Genomic DNA, 18,678 nt, shown 5'->3' with positions numbered 1-18,678 from the left:
ATCCAAGACAAATAGAAAGCCCTAAAAGTTAAAGACAAATTACCTAGGAATAAGAATTCAACTGATATCAGATTACCATTGGCAATATCAAATGCAAGAAGGCATTCATATCTGAGTAAATATAAGTTTGAACCAAAAATTGCATACTCTTCATAAGTCAGGGCAAGAAAAGACAGTTCCAAACATAAAGAACTCAGAAAGTTTACCATCCATGGACCCTCTATTTTTTTAAAAAAACTAATTTTGAAGTCCAACAAAAAGGAAAATAAACCCAAAGGGAGGAAGTTGTAAGCAATGATGAGCAAATAAACCAGTAAAACATATTGTAAAGCTGAATTAAATATTTCTATTTTGAAGTTTGCGATACACTGGAAATAAAATTCAGGTAAGAGCCCCTAGATAGTGAGTGGAAAGTTTGGGTGGGTGTCGGCAGGAAACATGTTAGCATGCTAAGGTTCTTGTCTTATTTGGGGAGAGAAGATGGAGACTGCCTGGCTTTTAAAAGGGGCTTTAAAAAAAAAAAACATACAAAAAACGGAAGTTTAAGCCCTAGCCAATTTGGCTCAGTGGATAGAGTGTTGGCCTGGGGACTGAAGGGTCCCGGGCTTGATTTCGGTCAAGGGCACATGCCCGGGTTGTGGGCTCGATCCTCAGTGTGGGGCGTTCTCTCTCGTCGTTGATATTTCTATCTCTCTCTCTCCCTCTCCCTTCCTCTCTGAAATAAATTTAAAATGTTTTTTAAAATTGGGAGTTTAATATTAAAAGCTTAATGAGAGCCCTAAACTGGAGATAACCTAAAATTCCATCAGCAGGTGAACAAATAAACAAACTGTGGTATATCCATACAATTCCTACTCAGCTGTAAAAAGGAACAGACCACTGACACATACAACAACATGGATGAATCTCGAAAGCATTATGTTGAATGAAAGAAGCCAGACAAAAAAGAGTGCCCATGATAGTGACAGAGAGCAGATCAGGGGTCGCCGGGACCAGGAACGGGAGATTGGCTGGGATGGAACACCAGAGAACTTTTGAAGGTGGTGGGAATATTCTATATCTTTTCTTTTTTAATATATTTTTATTGATTTCAGAGAGGAAGGGACAGGGAAAGAGATAGAAGCATCAGTGATGAGAGAGAATCATTGATTGGCTGCCTCCTGCACGCCCCACACTGGGGATGGAGCCTGCAACCTGGGCATGTGCCCTGATGGAAGAACCGTGAGTTCCTGGTTCCTAGGTCGATGTTCAACCACTGAGTCATGCCAGTCGGGCTTATATCTTGATTATAGTGATGGATATATGTGTATATAAATTTGTACACTTCATTCCTTCCCACCTCCCATCCCTCCCGCCCTTCTTTCCAACCCCTCCTCTTTCTTTTTTCTGCAGAAGACTCTTCTGAATGCCTGGAGATGTGTCTAAAAAAGCCACATCTAAGGAGCAGGAGCCAAACTGGCCAGGACATCTTTGACCTCCCAACTTCTCACTCTCATTGACTCCCACATCTAATCCTGGAGAGGTTTCCTCATTCTGTAGCTGAGATTACCTTTGCAGCACCTGCTGACCAAGTTCTTGGTTATAGCACTGGACCAGCCGCCCGCTTCCTGCCTGCCCAGCTTGTCCCTGTCTTTCGAAACCTAATAGGAGCCAACATGGCTCTTCCAATTCTTCTGTGAGAATGAAGGTACCAACCAGCTCTGCACAAGCCCACATGCCTGCTTTCTTCCCAAAACTTGCTGGCTTGGGAGGGCAAACACCGGCTCCACCACCCTGGGGGTGGTGATCACATAGTGAAGCAGAGACCTTGTTGTACACAACTTTTCATATATATTTGCATTTTGTGGGGAGAAGTCTTTCATAGGCTTTTCAAAAAGATCCAAATAGGTTAAGAACCACTGGAGTAGAGTGTTATACACCTTTTCATGGTTGGTAGGTAGTGACCCATCTCTTTAGACTGTAGGACCCATTCATTTATATGTCAAATATTACTGAGCACCTACTATGTGTCAGCTACTGCTCTAACCACTGGGGATAGAGCAGCAAACAAAACACAAATTTCTGCCCTTGGAGGGTTTACTTTTCGGGGGTCAGAGACAGCCCGGGACTGTGTGCAGCATTAAATGAGACAGGCTAAAGATTCAGAGTGTTGAGCCCTAGAAAGGTCTAAGAATTCTGTGAACTTTATGAGTTCAAGTCCTAAGAAATCTATGAAGTTCTAAGTTATAAACTCTATGGAGGCCCTAATAACAAGTTGTTGATGATGGTGGGCGCAGCAGTGGTGATAACAGTTGCCATAACAGGAGCTCAGGGACCAGCCTGGGGCTGCCCCAAAGGGAACCTCTTACTGCTGAACTGAGAGGCAGGGGTGGTGTTGGCCTATGATGAGCAGCAATGGTGAGGAGGCAGGAGAGAATCAAGCTGTCCCCACCCCATGCCAGCCAAAATCACTGGGCCTTCGAGGCCCGACTCCCTCAGTCCTCCCAGCTCATGTCCAGCTGGAGGCTGGGGGGTCCCAGGCCAGGCCAGGGCCAGAGGCTGGGACCCAGCTGCCTTCTTCCCAATGGAATTCAGAACTAGGGTCTTCTTCCCAGACTCAGCACGCCTGTGGCTTTGTCCTGATTGAAAGAGAAATGGTGACTGGTCCTGGAGAGCATGCGTCAGGAGAGGAGGAGGTGCAGCCAAAGAGCGCACTCCAGGTGGAGGGGGCAGTAGGAGCACGTGTTCACGTGGCTATACCAGCTGGGTCATGGAAGGGCCCCAGGTGGCCCAGGGGCAGGGCTGAGGAGGACGAGGCTGTGAGGCTGCAGGCAAGGGACCCGGAGAGCCCCCAGACCAAGCCTGGGCAGCGTGCTCGCCTCTCCACTGACCTAAAATCTACCCCTGCTGGAGAGGCTCCAGATATTTCCAGTGTCCCAGGTGGGTCAGGAGAAATGAGAAACAGGGAAAGAGAGATTGCTCAGATCATCGGCCGAATCTGTGAAAGAGGCAGGAACCAAGGTGCCCGAGTTCCCAGCCAGTTTCCCTCTGCCACTGCACAGCCCTGGCCAACAGATTAGCAGCTCTGCAGCCTGCCTTCACGAGGAGCATGCACACACATGCAGGGGCGCATTCACTCTGTCCCTTGACACATGGATACGCCCTCTAGACACACCCTGATGGGATGGTGAGACTATTTGCATGGGTGGAAGCTGTACACATGATGAGGGAATGTGGCCCAAGTTTAAAAAGTGCAGTGTGAGTGATTAGCAGGGAGACAATGTGCACACCCACCAGCTGGAGCCTGGCCAGGACTGGCCATCACCCTACGGCCTTCAGGAGGCTGAGCATAGAAGGGCCATGAGCAGTGAAGAGGGATGGGGGTTAGCAAAAAGGATGATGGAGCCCAGCAGCATAGCTCAGTGGTTGAGTGTCGACCTATAAACCAGGTCACTGTTAGATACCTGGTCAGGGCACATGCCCAGGTTACAGGCTGGATCGCCAGTGTGGGGCATGCAGAAGGCAGCCAATCAATGATTCTCTCTCATCATTGATGTTTCCATTCTCTCTCCTTCTCCCTTCCTCTCTGAAACCAATCTACACTAATAAAAGAGAAGCATCTAAAATTGGTGTCACTCCGCTACACCCACCAGCCAATCAGGATGAGTATGCAAATTAACCCAACAAAGATGGTGGTTAATTTGCATATGCAGGCTCGGAGCAAAGACTGAAGACTGAAGACGCTTGGCTTCTCCGCTGCAGCCAGAGCGGAGAAGCCAAGCCTCGCTGCTGCAGCCAAACCAAAGGCCTGGGTCCCGGGTGCTGGAGGAAAACCAGTGCCAGCAGCCAGGGGAAGGAAGGCCTATTGCGTGAATCTTCATGCAACGGGTCTCTAGTGAAAACATATTTGGGGGCGGGGGGGTGGGGAGGATGATAAAGTTAGTGACCTAGACTGGCAACCCATGTGGTCCCCCTTTATTCTTGAGAGCACTCACACTGCACCCAGGAGCAGGGGACAGGGCAGGGGCTGGGGAGGAGAGGGTATCAGGGATTGGGCCATGTGTGTATTGGATGGATGCATCTTTGCTTTTAGTCTCAGTTTAAGGAGAGTAACCTGCACCTCAGCACTCACAGCTCCCATTCTGGTGAGGGTCGCAGGCCCTTCTGCATGTGGGGTGGGCCCTGGGACTAGACTATTGCCTCGATCCCCTCTAAAATGAGCACTGCTCACTTCTGCCTCACATCCCCAAGAGCCCCCAGAGACACCTACTGCCCCATCTTCTCCCAGAAACACATATGAGAAGGGCTCTGCCACGTACAAGCTGAAATCTGTAGGAGCTTCTGGAACCTGGTGGACCTTAAGGCAGGGAAGATGGGAAGATGGGAGGCAGAAGCCCCACAGAGCCCACTCCTCCCTCTACCAAGCCCTGGTCTGGAGCCCACGGTCCCTCCTGCACCACAGTCCTTGGCTCCAGCCCGGGTCAGCCTCCAGCCCGGGCCCCAGCCTGCCGCCGGTCCAGAGCCAGCTGGAGGGCCTGCTTGATGGTCTCCACATTGTTCAGAACATTGTATCGACTCAGGGCTACCAGCCGATCAAACTGCTCGGGCTCATAGGTGAAGTTCATCATGCCATAGGGGGTGTCTGGCCCGTTGATGTCGAAGTCCCCAAAGGCCTTCTCTTCAGCTGTTTGTCGCTCCACACCTGAGGGTTGGAAGAGGAGGAGAGACCAGGCTGGGGCACTCTGTGACTAGGAGCTGCCAGCCCAGGAGCACCCCCACCCGCCCCCCCCCGCCCTTGCCCAGACATCTGGCTGGTTTCTGTGGGCTCTTCCTGGGCTCACATGTCTGCTCTCTTGCCCATCAGGAGGAGCAGGGCGGTGCCAATGCTGGGGCCCAGGGTACTCTGCTACCTTGTCCAGGGGATCCACTCTCAGAACAGCACCCCATCACCACCCCAGGGCTCTGTGGGCCAGACTCAGGCCCAGGGCCTGCCCTCACCTGGGGCCAGGTGTGTGCGGAAGGTTCGGTTGACCAGGGGGAAGTGCAGCACAATGGGTGCGCGGGGGTCCTCGGCCCTGGCAAACAGGTAGCACTCGCGGGGGTTCTCCAGATCCTCAGAGAGCACCTCGATTCTGGGGAAGGGGATGCCTCGGTCCAGGCAGCACTTCTCTGTCATCTGTAAGACCTGGGCAGGAGGCAGGCTTCTGACCCTGCCTGCCCTCACCTGGACTCACACAGATCCCGTTTTCAAGGCCAGCTCTGCCTGCTACTAGCTGAGTGACGTCAAGCAGGTGACGTAACCCTTCTGAGCCAGTTTCTTCATTTATAAAATAAAAATGAGAACAACTCTCTGGTGGGGTTGTTGTGCAGATTATCAATAATCACCAGCATTCCCGCTGCCACTCCTCCCTGGAACTGCCCACTGCTTCCTTCTCTGACCCTCCCTGCTCCCTCGTAGAGGCTGATTTCAATTTCACGGGTTGAGACCGAATGATTACAGGAGGTTGAGTTGGATCCAAGAGGAGGAGGAGGGAGAGGAGGCCAAAGAGGGAAGAGCTGGCCCAGCAGTGTAACCAGAACCCGCATGCAGATGGTGAACGCTGTCCACCACACAGGGTTTGAGAGACCCCTGAGGGGAACCTGATGGCTCTGTTGTTACCATAGTAACAAAGGGACAGCCGACCCAGACGCAGGCCCTGATGGGAGCAAGGAATGTTATCAGGCACAGGCAGGGTTCAGAACAGGGGTCTACTCTTCATCAGGACAGAAGACACCTGGGGACCCTCTTTGGCCTCCTCTACTGACTCCCACTCCCTCCCGTAACCTCAGCAACCCTCTCCTCCAACTGGGAGGCCAGTGCACTCACAGTGGCGCCCCCTGCAGGTTAGAACCCAGGCCCTCCGCCAAGGGCCATCCCCAAACCCCAGTCAGGCGGCCCTAACGGGGGATCCCCACCCCTTACCTCAAAAGGGGCATCCAGGGAGTAGTCAAAAGACACAATGAGGTCCACCGCTCTCTGCGACAGCAGGATCAGCGGGAATGGAGAGTTGATGGCAAGGCCCCCATCCACCAGGCACAGGGAGTCCCGCATGGGGGTGAGCTGGTTGGGGAAGGCGTCCGGGTGTGCGTCTGGACAGGGACAAATGCATGCTTTTCTTAGCAACCCCCTTCTCTTCCCATTGGGAATGCCCCTCTGTGGAGACCTCTGCTTCTGCCCTTCTCTCTGACAGCCACTCTGTAGTCCCCTACCCCAGTCCCAGCCCACTATAGTCATCCCCCCATCAGCTTCTGGATAGCAGGAGCCCACACCCCAACCCTGGGTCAAAGGACGCGCTGGCCCCAGTGAGCCAGAGGCATAGACAGCAGGAGGGCCCCACCTGGAGCAGCACCCACCTTTCCAGGCCACAAACTCCCTGCCGGCCACATAGTCCTTGTGCAGACAGAGGCCACTGGTGAAGTTGAAGTTCTCGGCGGAGGAAAAGCGGGAGGTGAATACGTCCAGCACGGCCTGGGAGAAGGGCCCCTGGGGGGTGAAGAGCCTCGTTCGCAGCCTCGTGGGGTCTCGAAGCTTCTGGTGCTCGTCTAGGGAGGGTGGGATGGTGACAAGCAGTGGGAAGTGTGCCAGCCTCTGTCCAGTGGCTTTCATGGCGCAGGGGCACCCCTCCTTCTCCTGACACCCCTCCTCCTCTCCCCTACTTCCCAGGCCTCTCACCACTGTTCCCAGAACCCCCTTTAAATGCCTTTGTCCTTTCATGTTTCCCATGTTTTGAAAGTTGCCTATGACATTGCATTTATTAAATAATAATTTATTTTCCACCCTTTTGAAAATGAAGTTGTATATCCAATTTCCAATCAGAATTTCATCCATGAAACACTTACTGAGCTGTTGCTACATGTCAGGCACTGGGTTAAGCACAGGGATGCAAAGGTGACTGGGGCCTGGCCCTCGGGGCTCACACCTACTTAGGGCAGAGTCATAAAGAGAGAACGACTCCTAACAACGTCCTGAGGTAGGGACAATGATGGGGCGTGCATGTAGGCTTGCAGGGGCCTTGGTGGTCGCACCCTCACCAGCCGGAGGGGTGACATGGGACAGAGAAACTCCCTGACGAAAGGATGGCTCAGCTGACTCTTAAGAGTTGAGCAAAAGTCCTCCAGGGGAGAAAGGTGGAAAAGATATTCCTCGAAGCAGGGAGCTCATAGGCCATTTAAGGAGCCTTGAGATGTGTGGGCAGAGCATCAACCAGATGCCCAGTGGTCCGGGGCTGAGTTGACCTATTGGGAGCTCAAGCAGAGAATGCAGAGGCGTAGCCTGATTACACAGCACCCACGGCTCCCACTGGGTCCCCTAACTTGGGCCCTAGCCCCACCCACACGGCCTCTGCAGAGAAGTCGGCCCCGCAGGTCTTCTCTGCACCCAGTGGGATAGCCAGTCCCTCACCGTCCTCTCCCTCATTCTCTATGCCTCTGCCAGGACCCGATTGCTGGAAAGAAGAATGGGAGGGGGGGCTAGGTGTGACCCTTCACCTGTGACGTTCACACTGCCTCGGTGCCAGTCCAGGAAGCCGAGGTTGAAGCCCGCGGTCTGGAAGATCTCATCCAGGTTGGCTGCAAAGGCGCTGCCCCACATGCCTAAGGGCACAGGCAGGGCCCAGGCCCTCACAGCTCCTGCACCCACATCAGGGCTGGCCCGGTACCTGCCCTGTCCCCAGCCCTCCAGCTTAGACTCACCCTGCAGGTAGCAGATCCGGGGCTCTGGCCAGAGCTTCAGCAGTCGCCCCATGAAGAACTCTGAGCCGAAGAGCTTGGTGGGAACATACGCCCCATACTTGGGGAAGCCGACCTCGTGGGGGGTAAACTCACACCACTCTGGGGACCCAGAGTAAAGGAAATGTCACCAGGGCTTCCCACCAGGACCCCGGTGTTCCCCCTGGCCATTGTGACTGAGCAAGAATCTTTGCCTTGCCAAGAGCGGGAGGCAGCAACCCCACTGCGCTCCAAGGCTCCATCTGTACCCTGACAGCCTGGCCTTTGACACACTCCGACCAACCATCCCCGCCACACACAGGCACCTGCAAAGTCGTCCCCGCTGACATCGGTGCGGACGTTGACGCTGGCGTAGATGGGATAAGGGTTCTGGCTGCGGCTGACTGCCTCCTGCTGGTCAGACAGCTTGGCGGGGTTTTCCTGGGCAGGAAAGAAGGGAAGCTGATTGGCGTTTCCATCCAATGGCCTGCAGGGTGTGGCGAGCCCACGAGACTGGTTGCCAAGGCCGGTGCTCAAAGGCGCAGGCTTTAGGCTGCAGCAGAGGCAAGTCTCCTGTGGGTTTTGTGCAGCTCCAGGGGCATTGGGAACACGCTCCCCACCCCCACCCCGCCTCTTTCCCATTCCAGAAAGCATACCAAACCAGAGAGAGTCAGAGCGACATTTTTAAAGGAATAACTGAAAATCTAGTCTACTTTCTTTACAAAGTAAATCACTAGAAAACACGAATTCTTTGGAAATTAGAAACCACTTGTGATATACATCCATCACTAAGAGCCGCACACTAGGGGCCAGGCCCCCTGGCTGAGGCCCTCACTCAGCCCTGAATCTCTCCTCCCCCCGGGCATTCTGGGCTTGCAGTCCCAGGAGAAACCACCAGGTGGTGAAAGTCATGGCACCGTGGCCAATGGCTCAGAGTGGTGTTCTGCCTCACTGCAGGTTGGAATCGCTTGGAACACTTTGAAAACACTCTTGTGCTAGCGCTGGAGCCCAGGCCAATCAGCATCAGTGTCTCTAGAAGCGGGGCTCAGGCACGGGGTGTTTGTGAAAAGCTGCACAGGTGATTCTGATATGCAGACAGACCTGAGAAGTACAGACCAGCCTCTCCCGGCCCAGGGCTTAGGAGCCAGGAAAGATGAAGGGGTGCAGCCGCCCCCGCCCCCCCCCCCCCCCCCCCAGGGAGCTCACTCTTTGTGCCCAGGGAGCTCAGACCTCAGGGACAGCTTTGCCCAACGGCTAAGGTGGAATTAAGTGCTGCGGGGCAGAGGTGGAAAGGAGCCATGTTTACGTGTCACCTGCCCTTCTCTTACCTCCTGGTACAGGAAATATTCAATGAGGAGGCCCCAGAGGTCAATGAGGGAGATGCTATGGCTGCTGCTTTCCAGGCTCTTCAGTTCCTCAGCATAGTACTGCAGGCGCTCCGTGGACACCGCCCCCTTCTTACTGCTGCAGACCCGCGCCCGGGCCTGCTCAGTGGGGCCCTGCAAGGCCACCTGGGACCACGCTGGGTCCTTATAGAGTGTGGAGATGCACCTGGGTGTAGAGGGAATTCGGGGCAGTTAGGGGCAGGGGAGCACAGCAGGTGTCTATGAGAGACCCCTCCTCCTCCATCCCTTGTACTCCACCAGATCACCAGGCCACACCCCTGCCCCTTCAGAGCTCTCCCTCACTCTGTACCCTGCCCCCACCTCACTTACCAGGTAGACCCAGAGACCCCACTCAGGTAGGTCACAGTGTCCAGGAGATTGAGCTCCTGCCACCCTGCCAGGCTGCCGTACAGGGAAGACATGGCACGGGTTCCGCCTCCAGAGCCCAGCACAGCCACCACAGGCACCTGGGTACAGAACGATCAAGACAACAACGTCGACTACCACCGCCATTTCTATACTGCTGCCTATGATATCAGACATTGACCCTCACATTATTACCTCACCGAGTCCTCACAGAAACCCAATGAGATCCCCATTTTTCAGATGAGGGAACTGCATAGTTAGTAAGCGATGGGCTGGTTATCCGAAGCAGTGCGGCTCCAGAGATGGCTCTTAACCATGACACCATGAAAGGATGTACCTGTGAGGTGTATTGGTTTCACCCAAAACAGCTCACGTAGGGTTTCTTACTCAGCACTGTCACCACTGACGGCTGTGGGCCAGATCATTCTTGGTTGTGAGGAGCTGTCCTGTGTGTTGTAGGATGCTTAGCAGCGTCCCTGGCTTTACTCAGTAGATGTCAGTATTCCCCCCTCCCCTCCCCCAGTTGTGACAATAACACATGTCCCCTGTGTGGGGTGGGAGGGGTTGAAATTGCCCCCAGTTGAGACCCGCTACACTAAAATGACCAAAACCACCAAGCAGCCTGGACCTGCCCCAACATCAGAGGTGTCTGTGGAATCAGACTGGAAGTTTTTTGGTTGCTCAGCTTTTCCATGAATGTTTTCCACCCAAGATTTTTGGTTCCTTTCCTTGTCCTCCTTTATTTTTCTCTTAAAAAAATAAAAATGCCCTAACTGGTTTGGCTCAGTGGATAGAGCAGCCGTGGGCAAACTATGGCCTGCGGGCCGGATCAGGCCCGTTTGAAATGAATAAAACTAAAAAGAAAAAGACCGTACCCTTTTATGTAATGATGTTTACTTTTAATTTATATTAGTTCACACAAACACTCCATCCATGCTTTTGTTCCGGCCCTCTGGTCCAGTTTAAGAACCCATTGTGGCCCTCGAGTCAAAAAGTTTGTCCACCCCTGGGATAGAGCATCAGCCTGCGGACTGAAGGGTCCCGGGTTCGATTCCAGTCAAGGGCATGTACCTTGGTTGCGGGTGCATCCCCAGTAGGGGGTGTGCAGGAGGCAGCTGATCGATGTTTCTCTCTCATTGATGTTTCTAATTGTCTATCCCTCTCCCTTCCTCTCCGTAAAAAATCAATAAAATATATAGTTTTAAAAATAAAATAAAATAAAAACCTCCCTGGCCACTGTCCAACAAGGGCAGCGCCTCTTCAGAGAGCTGGACGAGACAGAGCTGCCTGTACGCAGGGCTGTGCCCTCGTGCCCTCTTTACCTTCTACCTACAGAATGGAGATCAGCAGAGCAGGCATTACCCAAATGAACAATCCCAGCTTGCTCAGCTTGTCAGCGCTGGGCACAGGCATGTCTCCTGAGTTCACTTGCAGCCAGGAAAATGCCAACTTGTTCCTGATTTACCACAGGTCTCACCGCAGCACTGCCTTGCCTCCTGTCTACTGTTTTGGACTGAATTGTGTTCCTGCCCCCCCCCCCCCAATTCAAACATTGAAGCCCAGTGTGGTTATTGAGGAGAAAATAACATTAGTGGGGAATTAATGGGGTCTCTTCTCAGCCTTACTGCTAAATTATCCACAGAACCTGAAGCTTGAGGAAAACTTTTAAACTTGCCTGAAACTCTTCCGTCCTGCATTTGACATTACAGATTACCATCAGTACAGTACCCACGGGGCCTGGACTCCAGTCAACTGTAAGACCTCCTCAAAGACAACTTCTACATGACCAGATTGCCGGGTGCCCGCGTGACCACCTGAAATCCATTATCATAATGATGGATACTAGCTCACCCATCGTAATGGGCCAAATAGCTAATCTCTCTTGTGATTCAGTTACATCATAAAAATAAATGACTTTTCTTTGTTTCTTAGAACATTTCCAGATTTATTCCTAATTATGCTTCCAGTTTCTAAGACCCTTGAATAAATCTCCGTCATTTATTTCTAGCCAGAGCCTTCTCTTTTTTATTACATGTGACACTGTATTTGGAGAAAGGGCCTATAAGGAGGTGATATGGGTTATGTGAGGTTATAAGGGTGGGGCCCTAATCTAATAGGAGCAGTGTCTTTGTAAGAGGGAGAGATGGAGATCTCCAGCCCTGCCCATGCACAGAGGAAAGGCCGTATGAGGACATAGCAAGAAGGTGGCCATCGAAGACCAGGAAGAAAGGCACCACCAGAAACCAACCCAGATGGCACCTTGATCTTGAACTTCCAGCCTCCAGGTGAGAAAATAAATGTGTGTGTTTAAGCCCCCAGTCTGTGGGGTGCTGCTATGGCCGCCAAGCTGACTGCTCACCTCCCTTGGCCAGGGCTGTTGGGCCCTCATTACATACGGGGTCCTGACTTTTCCAGTCGGCTGAGGTGAACAGGCCTCCCCCTTCCTCCTCTGCTCCCCATGCTTCCTCTGGGCTTCCTGTCAGGACTTAGCTACACAGTCCTCTCAAGGGAAGAGATTGGATTTGGTTCTCGTGATGCTGGGGCCGCCTCCATTCCATACCTGGTCACTGGCAGGAGCCTGGCTCAATCCCAGCACCTGCTGCAGGGCCTTGGATACGATCTGCTTCCTCTTGTCCAGAAACTGTCGTTCCCCATCACAGAGGTCAAAGCCCAGGCGCAGGTCAAGGTCCCCAGAGCTGCCTCAGTGGGGTGGGGTGGGGTGGGGTGGGTGCTGGATGACTGTTCAGTGGAGAAGAGCCTCGGCCAAGCCGAGTCTTCATAGGCACAGACCCACACTCCACGGGACCCGGACACGCCCCCACCACCCCTCCCTGCTCTGCTGAGCGGAGCAGGCAGGAGAAGCCCCCACACTTCCTGCCCAGCCCAGGGCCTTCCTCACCTCATTTCTGCCTTCACCCTCAGAGGCACCTCCTGGCCCTGAAAGAGACAACAGCTGTCCCTGAGCACACTGGTGGGTTCCCCCACCCGCAGCCCCTGTTGCTCTGGTAACTCTGGCCCAGATGTGGCCCTCCTCTCAGGCCCCTGGCCCAGACCATTTCTGTTGATCACAAAGCAGGACACCCAGATGGAGCCTTACCTTCCCCACAGCCACCAAGCGCTGTTTCTCCTGACCTAGGGCCAGAGAGGAGAGCAGGATGCCCCCTTCGCCCAGGCTGCTGGTCTGAGCCTCCAGCTCAGCACTCGGGTCGCTCTGCAGAGAAGAAAACACCATGGAGCCCCCAGAGTGAAGGACGTGGGCTCTGCAGCCCCGAGGTGCTGCTCCAGCACACTGACCATCTGCCTCTTCCAGGCTCTGGGCTCACTCACCTGCAGGACCGTGAGCTTCTCCCCCACCTCCACGTGCAACCTGGAGCGAAGCACTGGGTTCACATGGAAGGTAAAGGTGTCTGGGAGGTGAGCCTCCACAGGGGGCTGCAGGGGCAAGAGCTGTGGTTTCTCGTAGGCCCCGGGCACTGCCAGACGAATCTGCCTAGATCCTGGGAGCAGAGGGCCCGGGTGAGTGGGTGAGATTAGGGGGTGGGGTGAGGGGTCGGAGGGGTGTGTGTGTGTGTGTGTGTGTGTGTGTGTGTGTGTGTGTGTACATGTCTCATGATGGCAGCAACACTAGTAGCAACTGCCCTTTTCTTCCCCTTGGAAACACTCCTGGGCACCGTGACCCATAGCAGAGGCATCATGAAGGACACTCAGGGAACCTATGAAGTGCCCTGGTCAGAGCTGGGAACCTGGGGGAGGGTGGGAAAGGCAGGGAGGGGAGGGCCCCCTGCCCAGAGCTAATGGGGCTGATGATTTTGATATTATTATACTAAGTATATAAAATATCATCTCACAAACATTGTATTGTAATTATCCTATGTTAATCATTACATTAATGACCAGTTTCCAACTAGTAGTTCCCCTATCCCTTGCCCCCCATTCAACCTCTGTGCTCATCGCCTTGGGGGAGATTTGTGGCCAGGCCCTAGTTTTCTCAGTGCTTTGTTTCCAACGTGTAAGATCTTGGGAGGACACAGAAGGCTTGCCGAGGAGGTGAAAGAAAGAAGTGGGTTCCTGGGCACAGAGATAATACGGGGCTTGGAGAAGCAGGGCACGTGAGGCCAGGAGAGGCCTGCAGCCAGGAGCAGCAGGGCCACCTGTTCCTAGGAGTGTTCTGGGGGAGAGGCAAGACCCCAGAGAGAATGGCTGAGCATGACACCCAGGCAGCCTTGTAAAGGAGCCCCGGGCCCCACACACCTCAGGAGCAGGGGTCCACGTGGAATGCCTCTCCCTGTGCACACTCCTGGGCATTAAATGAGACTTGGAGACTTGCATGACCCAGGGGGGAGGAGTTAGAGAAATAAGGAAAGTATATTCCTTCACACCAGGGTTATGGACTGGGATTGATATGCATGTGCTGTTCACAGTGAGAAGCAGCTGCCTCTGGTGGAGAAAGCAGATGCCCTGAGCATCGCTGACCTGCATTTGGTCCTGGCTCCACCACTCACTGGCTGTGTGGCCGTAAGCAAGTTCCTTCTGTGAGCCTCAGTCTCATGAATTAAAAGAGGAAAATGATTACACCGACTTTACAGGGTTGCGATGAGGATTAAACAATAAAACACATGTCAAATGCTTAGCACAATGTCTGACTCATAATGAGTGCTGGATGTGACCCAGGTGCGACCCATCTTAGAGGCTGACTGGCAGCCTCTCGGCCTTGCAGGGGACCTTAGCCCTCACACAGCCTCTGTTCCTCCCCATCCGCCCCTCCAGGGAGGCTGCCTCTGTGGCAGATGCGTGGGTGTGCCCAGCTCTTCACTCTGGAATTCTCACGCTTTACCAGGTGACTTCAGTTCCTCCCACTGACAGGCTGACTAAATTCCCTGCCCTCCACCTTTAGGGTCAGCCTTGGGACTTGTTTTGACGACTTAATGTTAGTGGCCAGGACGTGACTAAAGGCTTAAAAGCACTTGCTCAACGGGGCTTGTGCCTTTGCCCTAAGAACCTCTGTGCTCCTGGCTTTGGGGGAGAGGAAATTTGTGGCTCACTGGACACATGGTACAGAGCCAGGTCACTCCCGCCAAGCCCAGCCCAGATCAGCCCCAGCTGACCACCAGATGTGTGAGCTAAATACATGTTTCCTGCTGTCTGCCACTGAGATTTGAGGGAGTTTTTATAGAGAGTAGTTGGACTGATATCACCGCTATGCTTGAAAACTTCCAGGGACAAGCATTCACTACTTCCGGAGGCAATCCGTTTCATCTTTGGTCAGCTTTAAGCGGTGAAAATTAAAAACTTTCTGCCCAGACCCATCTTCTTGAAATCAGCAGTCCTTCAACACCCCAAGAGAGAGAAGAAGAGACCCAAGGCCACTGACCAGACTCACCATACTTTTGCTGTGGAGCTGTCTCATCTTTCCCAAGGGTGCCTTGGATTTTCAGACAGGGCTGAGCCTGAGGAAAGCAGAGGCCCATGGGACCCAGACAGACACATCACCCTGCACAGGGCCCGGACCAAGAGGGGGAAGGGAAAGGGGTATCTGGGGCAGTGTCCAGGTAGCAATCTTCCCAGCCAATGCCTTGTAGGCAGGGATCTTCTGTAGCAGCCCCACTCCTAGGACTCAGAGGAAATGGCCCCTGGCAGGAAAGGGGGAGGAGGCGAGGGCCCCTAATCAAGGCTCCTTCAGCTGCAGGAGACAGGGTTCCGAGTGAGTGATGTGCTGTGCACAGGTAGGAAGGCTGGCTTTCAGGCTGTCCACTCAGATGCCTACCCAGCACACCTCCACTGAGGATGGGTCGAGCAGTCTTCAGAGAGGCAAGTGGGTACGATGGGCTCGATGGTGGACTTCTCATGGCTCCCAGCCCTGGACAGCCCCAAGCTGGTGTCTCCTCTACTTACCACCAGGACTCCATTGGTGATGACTTCAGATGCAGGCGCCTGACTGCAAAGGATGGTGGGCTCATTGGCTATCTGAGCCCCTCAAGGTGGCTGTTACTATAATAATGTGACCAAAGCAGTTGGGAGAGCCTGGGGAGCATGGCAGGGTTAGGGGGTAGGGGTGGGTGTTGGCCAACACTCAAATTCGCCTTGAGACCAGGACATCCCCTCTCAGGCCAGGCCAGCAGAGGACCTGGTGACTGACAGCTAGGAGCTGTCGGTGACTTCAGAGTAAATGGGAGGACATGGGCTCCACTTGGACTCACCTGTTCTCCAAAACAAACTCCACCTGCAGCTCTTGTGAATCCTAATGGAGGGAGCAAGGAAGCACCAGTTTTCAAAGAGCTCCGAAAGCCTCAGGGAGTGTCCCTACCCCCAGCCCAGGGACTAGAAGAGGAGCCGTGTGTGGCTTCCCTGGAACAGGAAGGAGAGTGGCATCTCCATGAGAAGCTTCACCCATTGAACACTGTGAGGACGCTGTGCTAGAAGCTGAGGATTCAGCAATGATCAAGATAAAGTGCTCTGCCCTCAAGGAGTTCACATGTAGACTCTACTCAGGGAAGAATTTTTTGAGGGACCCCCTGGTAGGATCAGTGGTGCAGGATAGAGGGTCTGTCTTGGAGGCCTGGTCTCTGCTGACTGACTGGGCGTCCTCTCCCTGAGCTCAGCGCATTGCTGGCACAGTTGGGATAGCTCACCTGTTGGTTGAGTAGGAAGGTGTGATTGTGGGGTTGACCAGGCTTGAGGCTCTTCAGGTCAAACAGCAGCAGGGAGAGTTCAGTGCTGCCCAGGACGTCCTTATCATAGAGGGTGAGCTCCAGGACATTCTGGATTCAGGGAGGGCAGGACGTGGGAGCCTGAGGCAGGGCAGGCACCCTGAAGAAGCCCTGTCCCCCCCGCCACCCCGGCCACTCGCTGGCTCTCACCTTCACAGCGCCATGGATCTGGTAGTGGAAGGTCTCATTCCACTCAGGGTCACTGCAGTTGTCTATCACCTTTGTCTGGGCGGGGCTGGGAGATGCCGTGGGCAGCCACAGTTGCACGTAGCAGTCAGCTTTGGACACTGCAGGGGTGGGGAAGGAGTCCTAGCTTTAAGGTCTTATTGCTGAAAAGGTTGCCTGGAGGAGGCTAGGGTGGGAGGAAGGAACAGAGCCAGGAGAGGAGGCTGCCCAGGTGACAGGGTGGGGCGGGAGATGGAGGGAGAGCCCTCATCCTTGACTGCTCCACCAGTGACACCTCCCATTCAACTGAATGGAAGTCCTGCCACGGCCAATTGGAAAGATCACATGGCAGCACAGACCACTGCACAATTACTCCCAGAAATTCAGGTGACAAACTCCCCTCCCAGTGTGAGCGTTGACCCGGAGAGTTCTGGCAAGAGCAGGTGTCACACTCTCCCAGGCTGTCACCGCTCTACTTGCTAGGCTCAGGGAGGAGTCAGGGTCTGCACAGTGCTCCCCTCCAGCTCCCACCTGCCAGCCCTGAGGCTGTGGCCTGAGCTCCCTCTCCTCCCTCCACAGTCAGCACCAGCGCTCTGCCCACTCCACACACACACACACACACACACACACACACACACACACACACACACTCTCTCTCTCTCTCTCTCTCTCTCTCTCTCTCTCTCTCTCTCTCTCTCTCTCTCTCACTCACTCCAGGCCAGCCCCTGCTGAGCTCTGCAGAGGCCTCAGGGAAAGGAAGAGGAGAAAAGGTGGAACTGAAGGTCACTCACGCAGGTCTTTGCCCTGGATGTTTCTGGCCCTCAGCACTTTCACTTGGAGGTCATAGTATGGGTGGGTTTCCCGCTGAAACAACAGAACTCGGGGACTCAGTTCCAATGAGCCAGGTGTGGGGCCTGACCTCCCTGAAGTGCTGCTGTTTCCCTCTCTCATCACAGAGCAGCAGATTGGCCCAGGGTCACTGGGACCTGGGAGGCCGTGGCAGGGCAGGCACTGGAAGTTCAACATGTTGGAATCAGTCGGGCTGGCTTCAGATCTAAGCTCCACCATGGACTAGCTGGATGGCCTTGATTTCTGTACACTTCAGGTCTCCCATCTCTAAAACGGGGATTATGATGATTATCTCATAGGGTTGTGGTGAGCTTTCAATAAGAAGTCATGTAAAGTGCTTGGCCTAATACATGTAGCCATTTTTGCTAATTATTAGTTATCATGCACCGCACACCTGCACTCCCCTCGGACCGCAGTGCCACTGCTGTAGCTGGAGAGGTGCCGTGAGGTGCTTAAGGAGATTAAATATTAGAAGAAAATGTGACCAATCGCACCCACTAGCTCCCTGAGGAGGACTGAATGGCCGAGGAGGCTGGGCAGGTGAAGGGAAACCAAAAATCACTCGGCTGGTGCAGGTCAGACCAGTTGCTAAGGAGACTGCAGCTTGGGCTCAGGAGACATAGCAACAGACTGCAACTCCTTGGAGTGAGTCTATCTCCTCAAAAACCCAACAGCCAGACTAGGCATTCTGGGCCAAACCCAGCCAAAGGGTCACATGCCCTAGCCCGCCATTCCTAATTTGAGGGGATTATTTTCAAGAGCCAAGCTCTTGGCCAACCTCTCTAATTTAAAGTCCGCCAGGTTGTCTGGAGGAAATTGGTCCCACCCAGATCAAAACCCAGTTGCTGGGCTGGCCTGTCTTCACAGGGGACTGCACTCCCAGGACCCCTCCAGCCCACATTTCCCAGGGAAGAGCAGGTACTTTACCCGGCAGTGACTCCACTGAGGTCCCCTCTTCTCTCTTTTTCGCAGCAACACTACCCCCAGGAGAGGCAGCCCCTTGCTTGCCAGCCCCCTTGGCCAGAGCGCCCAGAGCATGGCCAGGCAGCCCACTTCCCAGCAAGAAGCCGTCTGCTTTCCAGAGCCACTCTCCTCGCTTCTGCGTACGATCACTGCAAGCTCAGGTCTGACAGGTAGCACTGGGGTGGGGAGGGCCCTGGGGCTGGAGGCGGGGTTTGACTGGCTCCAGGAAGTGACCAGTTTCCCTAGGCAGGAGGCAATCTGGTTCCCAATCCAGACCCTGGTTATCATTGGGCTGCTTGCGTAAAATAGGTTCCTGAGCCCCACCCCACCACTCCCCATGGTTTGATTTGATGAAGGAACAACTGCCAACAGGTGCTGCGTCGAGAGGCCAGTCTCCTCTATCAGAAAAAGCCTAAAACCAATACCTTTCAAGTTCCTGGTTCAGTGTTTCATTTGGCTCAGGTATTTCTAGTCTCTCCTGGACGCCCTCATTTGTTCTCCAAAGAGAAGCTGCTAAG

The 18,678-nt window shown here is 53.9% G+C and overlaps 1 protein-coding gene across 2 annotated transcripts; it reads right to left on the bottom strand.

Annotated features, from left to right (window-relative positions):
- Nucleotides 1-522: 522 nt before the first annotated feature.
- On the bottom strand, nt 523-18,331 carry PLA2G4F (phospholipase A2 group IVF). Of its 2 annotated transcripts, XM_059704473.1 has the most exons (20): nt 18,125-18,330; nt 17,140-17,212; nt 16,334-16,470; nt 16,106-16,234; nt 15,674-15,714; nt 15,369-15,411; nt 14,857-14,923; nt 12,804-12,973; nt 12,574-12,687; nt 12,376-12,413; nt 12,037-12,172; nt 9,441-9,577; nt 9,054-9,276; nt 8,052-8,166; nt 7,711-7,848; nt 7,507-7,611; nt 6,373-6,561; nt 5,942-6,108; nt 4,978-5,164; nt 523-4,681 (listed from the first exon to the last, which is right to left on the bottom strand). In XM_059704473.1, the coding sequence occupies exons 1-20, from the start codon at nt 18,233-18,235 to the stop codon at nt 4,461-4,463; spliced, it is 2,541 nt and encodes an 846-aa protein (XP_059560456.1). In that variant the 5' UTR covers nt 18,236-18,330; the 3' UTR covers nt 523-4,460. The 2 variants fall into 2 exon arrangements, with proteins under 2 accessions (XP_059560456.1, XP_059560467.1); XM_059704484.1 differs by lacking the exon at nt 523-4,681 and having other exon boundaries at nt 5,158-5,296; nt 18,125-18,331.
- Nucleotides 18,332-18,678: the final 347 nt, after the last annotated feature.

Source organism: Myotis daubentonii, chromosome 1 (assembly GCF_963259705.1).
Source record: "Myotis daubentonii chromosome 1, mMyoDau2.1, whole genome shotgun sequence".
Lineage (NCBI taxonomy): Eukaryota > Metazoa > Chordata > Mammalia > Chiroptera > Vespertilionidae > Myotis > Myotis daubentonii.
This window is presented reverse-complemented; position numbering and strand designations above follow the sequence as displayed.